The sequence below is a fragment of the Prionailurus viverrinus genome, chromosome A1 (assembly GCF_022837055.1).
Source record: "Prionailurus viverrinus isolate Anna chromosome A1, UM_Priviv_1.0, whole genome shotgun sequence".
In the NCBI taxonomy this organism is placed as follows: domain Eukaryota; kingdom Metazoa; phylum Chordata; class Mammalia; order Carnivora; family Felidae; genus Prionailurus; species Prionailurus viverrinus.
Window position 1 is genome coordinate 66,875,550 of NC_062561.1, and position 17,785 is coordinate 66,893,334.

A 17,785-nucleotide genomic window follows, 5' to 3' on the forward strand; every position below is an offset into this window, starting at 1 on the left:
GGTACCTGAGGGTTCATTACACTGTTGTCTGTGCTTTGGTATGCATATGTTCGAAAATAAAACAATTCCCCCAAAGAAAAGCGTGTCCCTTTGGTGAATGGTGCCCTGCAGGTGCATAGCTTTGTGGGCATGGAATTCAGACTGGATTTCAGCCCAACTCCCTCCCTGAGCAGGTGACTTTGTGCAGTGCACAAAATGCCCAGACAAACCTGGCAGCCCTCCGGAAGGATGAGCAGGTCTCTAAAAGCTGAAAAATATCTTAAAGAGGAAGTGAAGATTGACCTGGGTCTTTAAGGATATTTGGGACTTAAATTGGAAAGTGCCTCGCAGGCAAGGAAACCCTGTGGGACGGGCAGATATAAGATGTATACAGGTATAGATTCTGTAAGGCAAGGATTGTTGAAGGGATTGTTGCAGTATAAGTAGAGACGGGATGGAAACGGGCTTTGCTGAGCTATAAAATGTGAATTGTCATTTGTGATCACCCAGGCAGTATGGTGCGCTGTTTGGACACGTGGACTCTGAAACTAGACCTAGTGGGCTTAACTCGCGGTTTTGCCATCCATTAACTCTGTGACTTTGCACAACTACTCATCCTCACTAGGCCTGTTTTCTCTTTTGCAACATGGGGATAAAATAGCACCTACCTCTTAGATTTGCTCGGGGGCTGAATTTAAAAATACACATGAAGGGGGGCACCTGGTTGACTCAGTCAGTTGAGCATCCGACTTCTGCTCAGGTCACGATCTCACAGTTGACAAGTTCGAGCCCCACATCGGGCTCTGTGCTGGCAGCTTGGAGCGTGGAGCCTGCTTCGGATTCTGTGTCTCCCTGTCTCTCTGCCCCTCCCCCGTGCATGCTCTGGCTCTCTCTGTCTCAAAAACAAATATAAAACACTAAAAAAAAAAAAAAATACACGCGAAGGGCTTAACACAGTGCCTGACAGTAAGTGCTCGGTAGGCATCAGCTACTGTCACCAAAAGCTTTCAAGCAGAACAGTGACATGAAAGCAGTAGCTGGTGAAAATTAGTCAGACCGTGTGTGCAAGATGCACCACAAAGGAAGAGGCGGGCGGGGAAGTCAGTCTGAGGCTCTGGTACCGTCTGCACTCGAGGAAGGACACGGGAAATGAGACAGAAGTAGCAGGTGCAGGGAATACTAGGAGAAGAGGAGAAGGGGGGCTGCGAACAGGCAGGTCACGAGAGTGAGGAGTCAGAGAGGGCTCCAAGCACTTTTCTGAGACCTTTAGTCTCCACTGGTCTAAATGCACAGAGGCAGCGTGGGCAGTCGACATCAAGGAATTGACAGTTTAAAATTTTTAGTACAAGTAAAAGGAATATGCCCTTTTATTACCAGTGAGAGAATTAAAGAACCATTAGATTTTACCCTTCTCTTTTGCCCAATATCGAACATTAGATCCAAGATTTTATTACAAAATAAAAACCCTGATGGACGCTTCAAACGTTCCAGCGTTCACTGGTTACTCCTCGAACTTTCCAAAGATGGGTTTTTATATCCAGAAGTCTCTTCTGATTAGAGTCTGAGGCTAGGCCTCTTCAGTTGAGAAAGAGCATCCTCGTACAAGAGAACTAAAGAGCGTGTATCATTTACAAGTTCGGTTCTTAGCAAAATTAACCAGAGAGCTGAGGAAGCTAGCAAGCCCTTGACTTCAGTATCTACCATTTGGGAGGGAGGGAAGAAAGTAGTTAATTTTAAGAAACAACTTGTCTAAGTCCACAACTGAATGTTCCTTTGTAGGCAAGCCTCCCTGCATATTCAGTATCATTTTAAAAACCACTCTGAAACCATTTTTTTTTTAATTTTTTTTAGCGTTTATTTATTTTTGAGACAGAGAGAGACAGAGCATGAACGGGGGAGGGTCAGAGAGAGAGGGAGACACAGAATCTGAAACAGGCTCCAGGCTCTGAGCCGTCAGCCCAGAGCCCGACGCGGGGCTCGAACTCACGGACCTCGAGATCGTGACCTGGCTGAAGTCGGTCGCTTAACCGACTGCGCCACCCAGGCGCCCCTGAAACCATTTTTTTTATAGCCCTCTGAGAGAAAAGTTACTCCTTGTTTTCACTTTTTGGGTTTTTTGTTTTGTTTTTTTTTTTTCTTTTGCAGGAGCAGAGCCAGTTGTTGCCAAAGCTCCGGCCCACTGTCAGAGACAGCACAGCACAACCTGGTACCGAAGCCCCTCTTGCCTCATGCTAATCTGTTCTCTTTCTGTTGACCCTGCAGATACTTGCCTGAGATCATGAATGATGGGCTGACCAACCAGATTAACAACCCTGAGGTAGACGTGGACATCACACGGCCCGACACTTTCATCAGGCAGCAGATCATGGCTCTACGCGTGATGACCAACAAACTAAAGAACGCATACAATGGCAACGATGTCAACTTCCAGGACACGAGTAAGGAAGTCTTTACCGGTGCCAGTAACTTCCATAGTGAAGATAGGTGGTAGATTATGCCACAGTTGTCCTTCAAAAGCAACGTACACCTGTAATCTTATGTCATTCTTGCCCGATCTGCAGAGCTGTTTATGGTCCTTTGGACAGAGAGCTCTGATCTGCAGGGCTTAGGAGACAGTTACTAAAATCCTAAAATCATAACTGGTCTTTTTTTTTAATTTTTTAAATGTTTATTTTATTTTTGAAAGAGGGAGACAGAGCATGAGTTGGGGAGGGGTACAGAGAGAGGAAGACACAGAATCTGAAGCAGGCTCCAGTCTCTGAGCGGTCAGCACAGAGCCTGATGCGGGGATCAAACCCACAAACCATGAGATCATGACCTGAGCTGAAGTCGGACGCTAAACTGAGCCACTAGGCGCCCCAAATCACAACCGGTCTTAAGGATTAGTTGCGCTGGATTACATTCAGTGCTACCTAAACTAAAAGTAAGTCTCATCTGCCAGTTGATCTATTAACGATAAAGCAACGAAGTAATGTTTTCATCTTCTCCTTCCCCCATCATCATTTACATCTCTACCCCAAACTCCTGTCCACTCCCCCAACCACCAAAAGAAGAATGTCCTGAAGATTGCTCAGACGAGGCTAGGCTGGAATCCCTGTTTCACCACTGACTGACTGGGGTCTTAAAATTATATCTTGAGTGTCAGGTCGGGTCATCAGGAAGTTCATTTGCAGCCATCTGTAAAGGAACTGAGATAATATCTCATGTGCCGTGGATTCAACTGCATTAGCTCTCTGTCCGGTCACTCCCATACATGAACCATGGACATTTGTATCTGGAATATTGAGAGAAATAATGAAACGTTAGTGCAGTATTACACATGACTAGTTTATTAGCTATCACAAAATGTCAGAAGTGATTGGAAAGACTAATAAGTGAACATGAAGTGAAATTTGGAGTTTGTGTAAGTGATTTTAAGAAGCATAACTATAAAAATTGGGGGGGTGTTTTATTGTTTGGGCTTTTTTTTTTAAAGATATGTGTCCTTACAGAGAGTTCTTAGGAAAAGATTTCTGGGACATAAGCTGTGGAGTCACCAGTGACTCTGTAATTTGGTCACCGAAGCAAAAGATGATGCTTGTGTGCTTGAATTAATGAGATAGAAAGAAACAAGTTACAGATGGAAGATACGAAGTCATCTAAGTGTTAGCCATCATCCTACTGAGTTGTCCCCTGCAGAAAATTTGTAGTGCTTTATTCCATTTTAAGTAACCCAAAAATTAATTTTCTAAATGCAGGCTAATGGCCAACCCATGAGACTTTCTTGCTGTAAACCCCCTGAGAGTCCTCCTATTATTTCTCTAAACCTCTTCTTCAGAAGAGAACCTTCCACAAGGTTTTGAGCCTTTGCTGCTTCTCCCTTGCTCCTTCCTTAGCTTCGCTCCTCTGAATGCATCTGTCGTCTTCTCTATCTCATGAAATGCTTTATTGTCTGGAGAATGACTATAGGAATAAATAATTCAAGAGAACGTAAGAATTATTTGAGGCTGCCCTTGCTTCTCTCTCCTCTCTGACCTAAAGAGGTTATGCCCATGTCAATCTGCAAAGCTTAGGGAGTGTGCCTGAGAAGAGATTGTGCCCCACTTTCCCTTGAAAGAAACTAAAAATTAGCAACAGTTCAGAGCATCATTTAGCTCTAACCCAAGCCCCATACTTAGCCCCCTATTTTAGGATAGCGTCTGTCATATAAGCCATTATCACATCTTATAGCCATCACCCTTCCTGCTTTTGACATTTTAAAAAATTGCCCCTTAAATTCCTGCGTTTCTGATTCCTTTTCAGAAAGAGATGGGGCCATTATTTCTCTCAGCTGGCATCTCCTGTCATTATTTGCTTACCACGTTTTTAATATTCTAAATCACTTTAATAATATCTTTGTAAAGGTTATACTACTTCTTGTTCATAATACCAGTGTTAAGAGCAATTCCCTTAGCAATTCTGATATCTCTGAATTTAATTAATGGGCATTTTCCCCCTCATAAAGGCCAAAAGATAAATCCTAGAAAATATTGAGAACCTGGTATAGTGTAATCAAGTGATCTTACCTGGTATTTAGATGTCCCATTAAAAAAAAAAAAACCTTGTGGTGAGTTGTGCCATGTTTATTCAGGGGGACATCAGAAGGGTCCCTGCATTACTCTGATTTTACTTAATGTAGAATCTAACAGTCATGATGGTGCCAGCATTTCAGGAGCAGCTCAACCCGCCCACCCTTGTTTCAGGCCAACGGGGAGGAATTTAGCTCTATTGACTGAATCTTTGAGCAAGTTGGGGAAAGAGTAAATGTCATGACCAGGTTTACGGTTTCCTGAGTCCTTCCAGGAACACTATCTCACGTATACCCCCTAATGATTCTGTGAAATAGATAATGAATGAATATTCTCCTTTTTACAGGTGAGAAAGGAGAGTCTCAGTGAAGCTAATTGGCTTGCCCTACTTCACTTCAGTAAAAAAATGGCAGGTTAACACCTAGGTCCTTCTTGCTGCAGGAACCATACTTTTTTTCTATCAGGCATCTTTGCAAGCACTGGGTTTGGTGCCATCCCACATTTTATCAGGGTGCCTTCACACAAACTCTGAGAGGCAAATGTTACTGTCTGTCTCTGTTGAGCTGAAGAAACACAGAAGCTGAAGATACTTCCCAAGGCACCTTTAATTATTCGACAAGTATTTCTTGGGCATCTGCTGCCTTCTAGGGACCATTAAACGCAACGGAGATCCAGAAGTGAACCGTATACACCACACACAGTCTCTACCCTCAACGAGTGTACATTCTCATGGAAGGCACAAGAAAACAAGCAAGTTAGTGATACAATTGCACATGGTGATAAGTACTTTCACACAGCTAGTGATTAATGGAGACTGAACTGGGACCCAGTTCGGAGACACAGGGTTGTGAAACAAGAAGGAACCAACCCGTGAGAAGCGGGAATACAGCAGGCCCAGAAGGCATGTTGGGCAAGTGGGGAAGATGTCACGCTAAGATGACATACTCAGTGGGCACTTGGGTGTTAGTTCCCAGCAGGGAATGGCAAACCTTTTCTGGAAAGAGCCAGTTGTGAAATATGTTCAACTTTGAGGGCCATACATGAATGTAGAATTAGACAATGAACGCATAAGCGAATGGGGGCGGCTATGTTCCAACATAACCTCATACATGGACACTGAGATTTAGCGTTCACACACACCCTATTTATGTGTCCCAAAGTATCATCCTTCATTTTCAAACACTGGGAAATATAAAAACCATCCTTGGGTTATGGGCCCCGCACGTACAAGCAGCTAGCCATAGACCTCAACCCTGACCCAGAGAAGTTGGGTTGACATACCAGCATCGGCCAGAAGAAGTACCTTTCGAAAGCCAACATGGGTAGGCATGACCTCTTGTCCGGTTCAGGTTTCACACGTTTCTTAAGTTGGGTAACTGGATATCAGTCAACCCTGTGTCTCAGACATCTATTTCCATACGGTCTCCCCGCCCACCACAAACCTGCTCGCTACAAACAAACCCCTTGCGGCAGTTGGGGGCAGGGAGGCCCTTCCACAACCTGGCCCACATCTAGTGTGTGCCCCTATGCCTTCCAAGCTGTGGTCTAACTGTCTTTTTCAATCTGCCCACGCCAGGCGATGAATCCAGTGGCTCTGGGAGTGGCAGCGGGTGCATGGACGACGTGTGTCCCACGGAATTTGAGTTTGTCACCACCGAGGCCCCCGCCGTGGACCCCGACCGGAGAGAAGTAGACTCTTCCGCAGCCCAGCTCGGCCACTCCCTGCTCTCAGGGTCTCTCGTCTGCATGGTCCTGGCACTGCAAAGACTGTGCAGATAATCCTGGGTTTTTGGTCAAATGAAACTGCATTTTAGCTATTTGAACGGCCAACTCCCTTCTTTTCTTACACTCTTGGACAATGGACCATGCCACACAACTTAACCGTTTTCGATGAGAAGAGAGCAGGACTGCACTCTGCCTCCCTTTCTGTTTGCCCAAAGAGTACCGGGTGCCAGACTGGACTGCTTCCTCTTTCCTTCAGCTATCTGTGGGGACCTTGTTTATTCTAGAGAATTCTTACTCAAATCTTTCGTACCAGGAGATTTTCTTACCTTCATTTGCTTTTATGCTGCAGAAGTAAAGGAATCTCACGTTGTGAGTTTTTTTTTCCCGTTTAAAAAAAAAAAAAAAGTCAGGAAGAAAATAATTTTCCTCGTAAAATCAGGCCAAACCCCAAGACAACTGCATTTTCAACAAAAGAGCAAACAAGAGAGAAAAATAAAAGAGCGTTACCATTGTGAGGTCGGCATTGCCAGCCAACTCCCAGTGTAAGCTTTTCTGTGATAAATCAGGTTTGCAAAATGCTTTGGGAGAGAAAGTTTGAATTTTTTTTAATGTGGTGAAAATACAGTATTGTCTTGGAGGTACCGTCTTGCACTCTGTCCACAGAATACCAAACTGATTTGGGGGTACTGATACTAAATTTAGAATTCCATCTTTAATACGAGAGCAAAATTGCCACAACCCAGCACCTCTCTCCCACCTTGCCCGATTTCAATTTCAGTGATGGCACCATTTTCCTTAATTCTCTTGATGTCTGTCCGCTGTATCCAATTGGCACAGATTTTTCTCTTCATCTCCAGTGACTAGTGGAGGCTCCCACCAATTCATCCTCCCCAAGGGTCTCAATTGAAAATAATCTTCAGTGAAACAAGAGCTTTGCTTTAGCCACAGGTTTGACATTAATTCGATGTTTCTGCCCCTGGGCTCATTACGCTCCCAAAGTAAGAGTTCTTTTCATGAACTTACAAGCAATTAGATCCAATTGTGAGTGAGTTTTCGTTTTTTAACTATTTGCTTTGTGGCAATTGGTTTCTGCATCACAAGGGCATTCTCTTACAAAATAACTCACAACAACAAAAAAAGTCAAGACAAAAAATATATATATAGTATTGACATGGAGATTTCTTTCACTTTTTTAGTCTTAGTATGATCATCTATTTTTATATCTCTCTATATATAAATCACAGATTTTAACTTCTTAATTCCAAGCTCAGGGTTGACACACCTTTGTAACGAAAATGTTTTGTCAACCAGCTCTTCTTGTTCTGTGCTGCTCAGAGAAGGGATTCCTCAGCGGTCTGTGAGCACCAAGAATCAAGAAAGAGAACTTTTTACGTCTCTAACTGTCCGTTTATTAAAAGTTTGCCAGGGCACATCCTTTTTGCATGAGCGTGCTTTGTCCTGGGTGCTGCAGACGGTACCGAGCTCATGGGGAGAGCCATGGGTGTGCAGGACTGTTCTGGTGATGGGAACCGTATCCATAAGGAATGTGGTATACACACAAAACCATCGCTTTCATGTACGCCTTCAGCCTAGGATTCCGCTTGGCACTTGGACATACGACCTAACTCAAGAGGCCACTGTAGAGCCACAAGCCTAACTGACCCACCAAGTGTAACAAAGCCAGGCCCTATGCTCCCCATGTTAGAGAGAAGCGAAATAAACCAAACTGGGGCTTTGTTAATACGGTTGGCTATCCACGTGTTTCTTGGTTTTTATGATGATCTGGGGTTGGGAAAAGTAATGCTTCAAGACACCATCGTCTGCCAGTCACATTTTATTTAACCCATTGACAGAAACGGCACGTAAATGGTATCTTTCGATCTTCGCTCTCATCAAAATTATAATTAGTTATTGATTTAGTCATCACATTTAAGTAGAACACATGCGGCACAATAGTATTAAGTATATTTGAGCACTTTTGCAAAACTGAAAAGTATTTAGAAGCATCTATTGCTATTTTATGCCTAATGAAATATGAAAAGTAGGATTCTGAGAGACTTTGTGGCATCTTTTCATTTAAATCTTTATGAAATTAACACCTAATCTAATTCAGCATTGCGCACGTCTAGAAAACCATCCATTTCACTGCCAAACTTCAGCTTCCTATCACCAATTACACAGAAAACATCTCTATGAAGGACCGATCATTCAAGTTGCTCATTCCATCGTATGTTCAGAAATCAGTATTGTCTTTCTCCAATAATTAAGGTGCAATACAAATTAAATCAATCTTGATTTTCCAGAATATATGAGTAATAACTTGTTTTTATGGCTTTAAACTCCAGGTCTTTCCTTTTTTAAATATTTCTGCATCGTCTTCTACAAAATAGATCAGAATGCCTTGTTTGCTTTGTGCTTTCACCCCTGAAAGGTTTTGTGCATGTGTATGAATACACATTATAGTAATGAATGTGAACCCATGTTCCGTACACATGAAACACACAGATAATATATAAACGCCTGCTCCAATTGTTTCAACACCTTCATATCGATAGTATCCATATTGGTGAGATATAGTGATCCATAAGAGCCAGGCAGAGAGCTGAAATGACTATCAGTTAATGATGCCACAACATCAGTCACTTGCATGGATGTGGTCGAAATATTCTTCAAATTGTACTTCCTAGTTTTTATCATCATCCGATTATGTTGTATGATTTTTTCAGACTAATTTAACATGAGGCTTTTTCTGTCCTAAGGGAACTGGTTTAATCCGGTTATCCCATTTCAGTAAGTATTTTGACATTCCTCCTCGCCCTCCCCACCTCCTCCACCAAATTAATTTCTCTCATCTCACTATAGTGATAGGGGATGAAATAATGCTCCATGATTTCTCCCGATCTGCCCTCATTTACTTTGATGTCTCCTAAATTCTGTAATCACATCACAACCTCTGTTATGAGTAGGGAGGGATGGGCTCACTGAAATCAGACACTAGAAATTGTTGGGTGATGCTCATAACCGCGAACACTTAGCTTATTGAAGTGCCTCTATTTACATGTTCTTTAGTTATAATATGTATTTTTCTAACAGAAATACACGTCTGTAATTGGTGTATATTATACTTTGTATATGTTATAACAAAAGCTAAACAGAGGCTAAAGTCTTTAGCAGAGAAGAATGAATTGCAAATTCACCAAGTAGAGCTCTGCCTAGGGTTCTGTATTGAAGGACAGCCGTGACAGCCTTCTGTCACTTACGTGGAGATCATGTCAGTACTTTGATTAGAGCCATCATAGAACGACGTCAGCACTGGCAATCGGATTCCCTTATGGTGGTTTACCCGGATAAGTAGCTGGTATTACCCACTTTACTTGTAAGGGGCAATATTAAAGTAGTATTTTCGTCTACACTGAAAAACACTATTAAGTAGTCATTATAAAAGCAACCTTCTATAAATCAAACACATTGAAAATATTGTTGGACACAGAGCCCTGATATTTAATTTATATTCCCTGCTGCAGACGTTAGCCTACTTTATTCTTTAGCCATTACATACATGTTTTGGCTACACACTGAACACCAACTAAAGTCCCCAAGGAGGAATAAAAACTTAGCAAATTCCTGAGTTGTGATTCTTTTATTGCTTCTCTTTGCAAGGCTAATTTTCAGGTGGTTTGATTAAAGGTGGAAGTGTTAGCAAATGTAAGTTTTGACTCACCCAAAACTTGCAGAAATACAAACTCATTTTTAATTACCTACAGTCACAAATAGACCTGACTTTCAACTTAAAAGTGGGTGGGGGTGGGGTGCAGTTTAGCTTTGCCAAGAGAAGAGTAAAGGAGACCATAACCTATACATTTGCAACGTGTTTCTCCTTGGCGGAGGCATTAGCCAGTGTTTAGTTTCAGGCCAAGTTATACAAGTAGAGTATTGATTTGTATGCATTCTGGAGCCTTGCTACATCACGGTTTGCTACGGCACAGGACTCAGCCTAGCCTGGGGCCATTTGAACCTCATTCAGAGTTGAATAGTTTCTGGAATCTTTGACATCGTCTTGTAATGAGGTACTTTCATGAGAAGACACCTGAGGGTGCGTAACAGTGAGGTCTCTGTGTGCATATGCATAATATATATGCAGGACAAATGTGTGCACCAATCAAACCTAAAATTTTATGTGACTGTCAAATGAATATTACTTGGGTTAAGATTTTTCATTTCTGATTTGGATAGAAAATTGCTATTAATCTTGTATTAAAATAGTTTTTAAAAATCTACCGGTGCCCTTTCTGCATTTTCTTAATTATTGTCACAGTCTAAATTTCAGAGTTTTTGAATTTCTTTTTGCCTGAGACCTTTTTAGAAACTGCAATACTAAAAGAAAGAAAAGGAACCATCGACGAAATCAGCACCACTCACCTCAGTATGCTTGGCTTTTGAAATCATGAACTTTTAGAACTTGAGAACTTTGAAGAGCTTTCCAAATGTGTATGGAAGATGCTATATCTCTCTTCTTTTGTATTGGTTTCTTCTCTAAGATAAAATTCAGTGGCTTGAGAACTGATGTCAATACGTTATCACTGAGGTGAGAAAAGTAAGATGATATGTGAAAAGACTAACCATTTCCAAATTCAGCAAGTTGCATTGATTTTTACATTTCTACAAGTTTCCGTGCTATCAGGAATGCTAAATATTGTGTAACATGCTAAAGATTCACTTAACAAATATTTATTAAACTCCTACTCTGTGCTAAACCTGCTCTAGGTACTGATCACGGTTGTCAAAAACACCAGTTGGAAAGTATTCATTCTTTACTACAGTTAAATACGATTACTACGAATACCTCACTTCTTTCAAGAATGCTCTTTTAAATAAAGGAAACCATATAAATAAAGTTATCAACACTACAATGTTTAACTGTTAGCAATATTATAATTTAGCTCACATTATTGCTATTTTGGTTTCTAAAGAGAAAAGTGATTTCTACAGAGAATTAAGGAATTTTAGGATAATTCCACCTACAAAATCAGAATGTAACAAATTGTATTTGAAAATAAATTGAATCCAATTTCATGGAAAGGAAAAACATCTAATGGTTTCGGGGAAAAAATAATAAAACCACAGAAACTTTTATCAGGTAACAATATTTTATTTTATTTTATTTTATTTTTTAATTCTTATTTATTTTTGAGACAGAGAGAGACAGAGCATGAATGGAGGAGGGTCAGAGAGAGGGAGACAGAGAATCTGAAGCAGGCTCCAGGCTCTGAGCTGTCAGCACAGAGCTGGACGCGGGGGCTCGAACCCACGGACTGTCGAACCCACAGACTGAGATCATGACCTGAGCTGAAGTTGGATGCTTAAAATGACTGAGCCACCCAGGTGCCCCAACAATATTTATTTTAATTTGCTCTTTGGATAAATAGACTGAGGTATAGTCAAAATATACTCACCAACATGAAAGATGGCTTTGATTTTTAAAACACCAATTTGTAACATATTAACAATAAGACATGGAGGGTTGTTTCCAGCTCGAGAGCCACCAAGATGCACCCACGTGTTTGTCTATTCAAACAGACATTCAACCTTCATTTAGTACAGATGCATTTCCATTCCGTAGACACATTTACTTGTTTACGTAAACAGAGAGCCGAATGTATTTTGTTGGCTCATCAATGCGGCACACGGTGAAGCCAGGAGGGATTAGACGCCTGCCTTTACAGCTTGCTTAAGGAGTTCGTCCACTTGTCTACCTCGAAACATAAAGTAGAGCAAGAAAATGGAAATGTACCCCGTGAGCGCTCATGTTCAGACAGAAGCAGGAAGACAGACTGATTCAAGGCAAGCGTTAGAATATTTACCTTGGATGAAGCCATCTGCTTTTCAATAGGAAAAAGCATCCGTGGGTTTTTTTAAAAAAAAAAGGGGAAAAATGACTTAGAAAGTCGTAGTCATCCGTTCTTTCAAAAGATACGTAATGAGCAATCCATTGTGTGCCAGACACGGTTCTGGGTGCCAGAGCAAGCCACCAAGACTTCTGCTCCCACACAACTTACATCCTAGTGGGGGAGGGACAGACAACATGTAAGTGAAAGCAAACAAGATGGCATCAGAAAGTGAATTAGAATGGGAAACAGGACAGTGACTAGGAGGAGACTCTCCTGCAGCCCAGCGGTCCAGGAGAGGGTCCCCAGGTGATACTCAAGCTGCGATCTCATGACAGGAGGCAGACAGCCACGTGCAGACCTGGGTACAGAGAGTTCCAGGCAGAGAACTATCAAAGGCAAACATCTCTGCCAGGAATGATCTTTGGGTACTTCCGCGTGGCTGGGGACTAGGAAGTGAGCTGTCGGGTGGTGGGAAATGGTTGAAAAGCTAAATAGCAGCCATATTAAGCTGAATGGCCAAAGTCACGGCCCTTTACCACCTGGTAAAGCCAAAACCCTACAAGGATCCATCCCTGCAAGAGCAGGCCTGCTGGTGGCACTCACGAGTATTTCAAGGCACATTTTAGCAAGGAACTATGCTAAGATCTTTATGTACTTGATCTTTCTAGGATCTCTATGAAGTAGGAATAATGCCCATTTTATACTAAAATGAAGCACAGTGAGCTTAATTAACTTGCCTAGTCACAAAGGTGAGGCCATATGAACCGATATCTGTAATAACTAGGGAGAAAAATAGCAGTATGTAAGGACAATTTGGGTTTTTTATTGTAAGTGCAAGAAAATTATCCAAGGGTATTATTCTGAGAATTGGCAACAAGTGTGTAAACAGGAATCCATAGATGTTGACTTGCTCGGAGGGCATATATTAAAATTTTGCGCTGAGATGCGGTGCCACTGAGTTGCATTCTGTTTTCTATTTTTTCAAAATTAAAATCCAAGTTAAATAAACTACTGATTCGGAGTTCTTGTGAACTTAAGGCCACGTGAACCAAAGTGTGATGCCGAGGGCAGGAATGCGTGTATCAAATCTGCTTTCTCTCTGTCAGTCTGGCTTACACATCATATTCACAGACAGCAAACCATCCACAGTGCTTAGCCCAGTTCTCAGGGCCTCCTCCCATACATTAGCCTTGTCTACCATTTATTTATCTGTGTAGGCGGTCAAGTGAACCCTAAACATAAATCAAAACAATCTAACAATTAGTTCAAACAGTTTGGCTGCTTTGTTCACTAAACTGACTGTTAATAGATCTTGCAAAGTTTATGACATCAAAGATCCAGCCAAATCAAAGTCCCGGCAATCGTTTTCACAGGTAAAATGAAGACCAGGTCTCCTGGGTGTCTCAGTCGGGTAAGCCTCTGACTTCAGCTCCGGTCATGATCTCACAATTCATGAGTTCGGGCTCTGCATCGGCTCGCTGCTCTCAGCACAGAGATCCCACTTCAGATCCTCTGTCCCCCCTTCTCTCTCTGCCCCTCCCCTGCTGGTTCTCTCTCTCTCTCTCTCTCTCTCTCAATAAATAAATAAATAAATAAGTAAACTTTAAAAAAGAAAGAAAGAAATACCCATGGACAAGATACCCTTGTGCCTTTCTTCTTCATAGAACTGAAGCTCCTTTTATCGTGGGATCCCACCACTTCCCACTGCCCTCCTTATCTGAGAGAACTGGGGTTATTGATTACAGATTTTTATGCCTCTTAAAAAGGTACTTTTTCGACATCTCATAATGCTAAGCGAATGTCAAATCAAAGGGCTTTGTCTACAAACCCTGTTTCTCTTTCAAGATATAAAATACCTTACTTTTACATAAAGCATTTCACCCAAAAGACAGCTTTAATCTTTTCCATGCCTCCATGAAGTAGACAGGAATTACTACCCTTATTTTATAGATCAGAGAAGCTACCTTGGTCTTCTCAGTAGGTCTACTCTGTCCCTTTTTTCTTTTACTTTGTCCCACACCTAGTCTACCCAAATCTTAAAGGGTCTGATGTAAATCATTTGAGCTTTTATCAACCTCTTGCTAATTTATAGAACCAGCCCAGTAGCTCAGCCACAGGAACCTGAGTCTGGTAGAATGATACCCTAACAGTCTTTTAATTCATCTCTGGTCCTGAGTCACATATTGTGAATTGGTACATACTGAGTCCCTGCACGTGAAAAATTAGATGTCCCCAAATTATATCAAGCCAAAGAAATGTCACCGGAACGGCTTTATTAAAAGCTTGTTAGTGACATAGTACTGATTTTATTGGGTTTTGTTTGTTTGAACCACTGCACGTGAATAAGCATGTTAAGGCTACTTTTCTATGCCAAAGATAAGCCCAGGTTCTATGCATTTGTTTGTTTTGGGGCGTGAGGGGCTTTGTTTTAATTTTAAAAAGACTGTATTTTACACTGAGTGTTGTGTCCATAGATGGAGAGCAGAGCCATGAGAAATGTGCAAGCAAAATGATTTCTCTAGAAAAGAAATAAAAAAGACTTTCCTACATCCAAAATCTTTCTTCCCTTGAAGCAGTCTTATGATCTTTCCCCTCCTTGTGCCTCACGAGCAGGGAGGGTGGTGTAGCTTGGTGGAGGAGGTAAAATGAAGAAAGAGAAAAGAATAGAAATCTAGTACCCTTGAAACACATGATGCTTCCTACATTTATCTGACCATTTCTGAACCTTCACTATGAGTGTCCTCTAAAAAGGAAGACTCCCTACAGACAATGTAAGATAATGACACTTAATGGAAAACTTGAAAAGAAATCACAGAGAAAAGGGCCAACAAACATATGAAGAGGAACTCAACATCACTAATCAACAGGGAAATGAAAAAACCACAATGAGCTGCCACCTCACACACAGGAGGAGGGCCACTATCCAAAAAAAATGAAATGAAATGGAATGAAATAAAATAAAATAACAATGTTGGTGATGATGCAGGGAAATTGGAATCCTTGTGCACTGTTGGTGGGAATGGAAAATGATGCAGCCACCATAGAAAACAGTATGGAAAAAAAATATGTTTTTTTTCTCCCCTCAAAAAACAAAACATGGTAATTCTAGCAACACCACTCAAAATTGAAAACAGGATCTTGAAGAGATATTAACTCTCTCATGTCCATTGCAGCGTTATTGACTATGGCCAAGAGTAACTGCAACCTCAATGCTCATCAATGGGTGGAAGATTAAAAAAATGTGTTACATCCATACAGCAGGATACTAGTCAGCCTTAAAAAAGAAGGAAATCCCATCGCACATACAACACGGACGAACCTTGAGGACAGTATGCTAGGTGAAATAAGCCAGTCACAATAAGATGAATACCACACGATTCTACTTTTAGAAGGCGTCTAACTCTGTCCAGCTCTTACAAACAGGAAATTGAATACTGGGTGCCTGGGGCTGGGGAAAGGGCAAAGGAGAGTTGTTATCCAATGAACACAGAGTTTAAGTCCTGCAGTATGAAAAGGTTCTAAGGGTCTGTTGCACAACGATGTCCATATAGTTAACACTACTGCATACTTAAAAATTAAGATGATAAACTTTATGTTGTGTATTTTTTACCACAATAAAGATAAATAAGTAAATAAATCAGAATACACGTGCCCTGTTCCCCCAAAGCCCAGGGTTTGGTGTAAGGGTGGGAACACCAAGCAAACTCATACCAGCTGACTGTACAACCACTATGATAAGTGTTGTGATAAAGGCTTCCAGCAAGCACCATGCAAGTGAGGAGAAAGGCAAAGGGGTACAGTGGAAAGAGAACTGGTTAACAAAGGAGAAAAGAAATCACAGAGGAGCTACAGTACATTGAATGAATAAATACCCTTCTCCAGTCACGAGACATAAATAAATAAATAATTGTCCAAGATGATCTTGTTGTCTCAGTATAATAATTAACAGCACCCTTTTTACCAGGGTTGCCATGGTTTGAATGATAAATTATATGGTCACCCCATGTATGAATACTGGCTATTCACAAGATCACTTTACATGGAAACATATATGACACCTTATAATTTTTCAAAATACCCACCTGGCTGAAGAAGTCCTAGGTAATGTTATTCACGACCAAACTTCTGATTTAAATCCACCCTGCCTACTTGTATTGAAAAACATCTGGAATCAGAATGAAGAATCCAAAAATGACTCTGACATTGTCAACTACACTGTATAATCCCACTCACAAGTGTCCAGCTCTAAACATTGGCCAGTTTTCGTCTCAGAACGGACCACGCTTGGAAGTTGATTCCGGGTGACCTCTCTTGCTTCTTAGCAGTTTTGCCAGATACGTCAATTGGTGCTGCCCAAGAAGTTGTGTTTTCGTTCCATTTGCTGCTGCTGGAAAGCTATGATTTGAGGCATGTTTTCTTTACCTGCCAGTCTTAGCTGCCCCGTAACAACTATAATCATTTTCCTTTGTGTTTTGAGTCACATGCATGGTCGATGTCTTGACTGCTGTTGCTAACGTGGCCTTTCTCTACCAGCTTTCTCAACCTTTCTCCTGCCCTATCATGCAGGACACATGATGTTCACATCAAGTGGTACCAATAATTTCCTGTGCATTCAATGCAACCCCATCCTTTCTCTGCCACTCAAATGAGCATACAAGAACGCAAGGAGGCTGTCATGGAGTTAATGAATTTGTTCCCACTCAGTCATTCCCAAGTTTGACTCAACTCATTCAATTCTTATTTCTAACCAACTACTTGTAACCTTTCCAATTAATTTTTACACTGGATTTATAAAACCATGCACTTTTCGATTTAACATCTGAGAGGCCATGTGCCAAAGAGAAAAAAGTATGATATAAAAAGTGCCACCTGTTGACATTCAACATATAAAAAGACACCTCTTAGATTGAAGGCCACTGGCAGAAGGGAGCATAATTCTTTAAGTCACTCGGCCCTTCAAATGGTACTTCAAGCTCTGTTTTGCAGAAGCACTTATTCTTAAAGATATTCTTTAAGGAGGAGTTGAGCATAAATGTATAGATTTGCGCTGTCTACCAAACAGAGATGAAGGTTTCTTTTGGAATTTAAAATACCATATAAAAATATTATATAAGACTTGCAAACTCTAGCCAGAAATCTAAATTCAGTTCATACATTTATATTATGATATATATTGGGAAGACATATAAGCAACCAAGATCTAGTCCCTCTCCTCAAGGAGAAAATAATAGCACCTACTAAAAAATAGTAACAAAAGCAACACCAATGATACCAAGGAACTGGTACCAATGATACCAATGATATCTAGGAACTGTCCTAAGCCTTTCCCACATATTAATTCATTTTAATCTAAAAATAAATTATTCTTTAAAAAAGTAGGTTCTGGGGCGCCTGGGTGGCTCAGTCGGTTAAGTGTCCGACTTCGGCTCAGGTCACGATCTCACAGTCCGTGAGTTCGAGCCCCGCGTCAGGCTCTGGGCTGATGGCTCAGAGCCTGGAGCCTGCTTCCGATTCTGTGTCTCCCTCTCTCTCTGCCCCTCCCCCGTTCATGCTCTGTCTCTCTCTGTCTCAAAAATAAATAAACGTTAAAAAAAAAAAATTAAAAAAAAAAAGTAGGTTCTATACTTGTCCTAATTAGACACATGA

At 41.3% G+C, this 17,785-nt stretch overlaps 1 protein-coding gene across 1 annotated transcript in view; it reads left to right on the top strand.

The window, feature by feature from the left end:
* Positions 1-10,526, top strand: part of GPC6 (glypican 6) — a 1,113,495-nt gene extending 1,102,969 nt beyond the window's left edge. Inside the window, exons 8-9 of the mRNA XM_047873699.1 lie at positions 2,242-2,417; positions 6,103-10,526. Coding sequence (XP_047729655.1) covers positions 2,242-2,417; positions 6,103-6,305 — 379 coding nt within the window. The 3' untranslated portion in view covers positions 6,306-10,526. The remainder of the gene's footprint in view (positions 1-2,241; positions 2,418-6,102) is intronic.
* Positions 10,527-17,785: the final 7,259 nt, after the last annotated feature.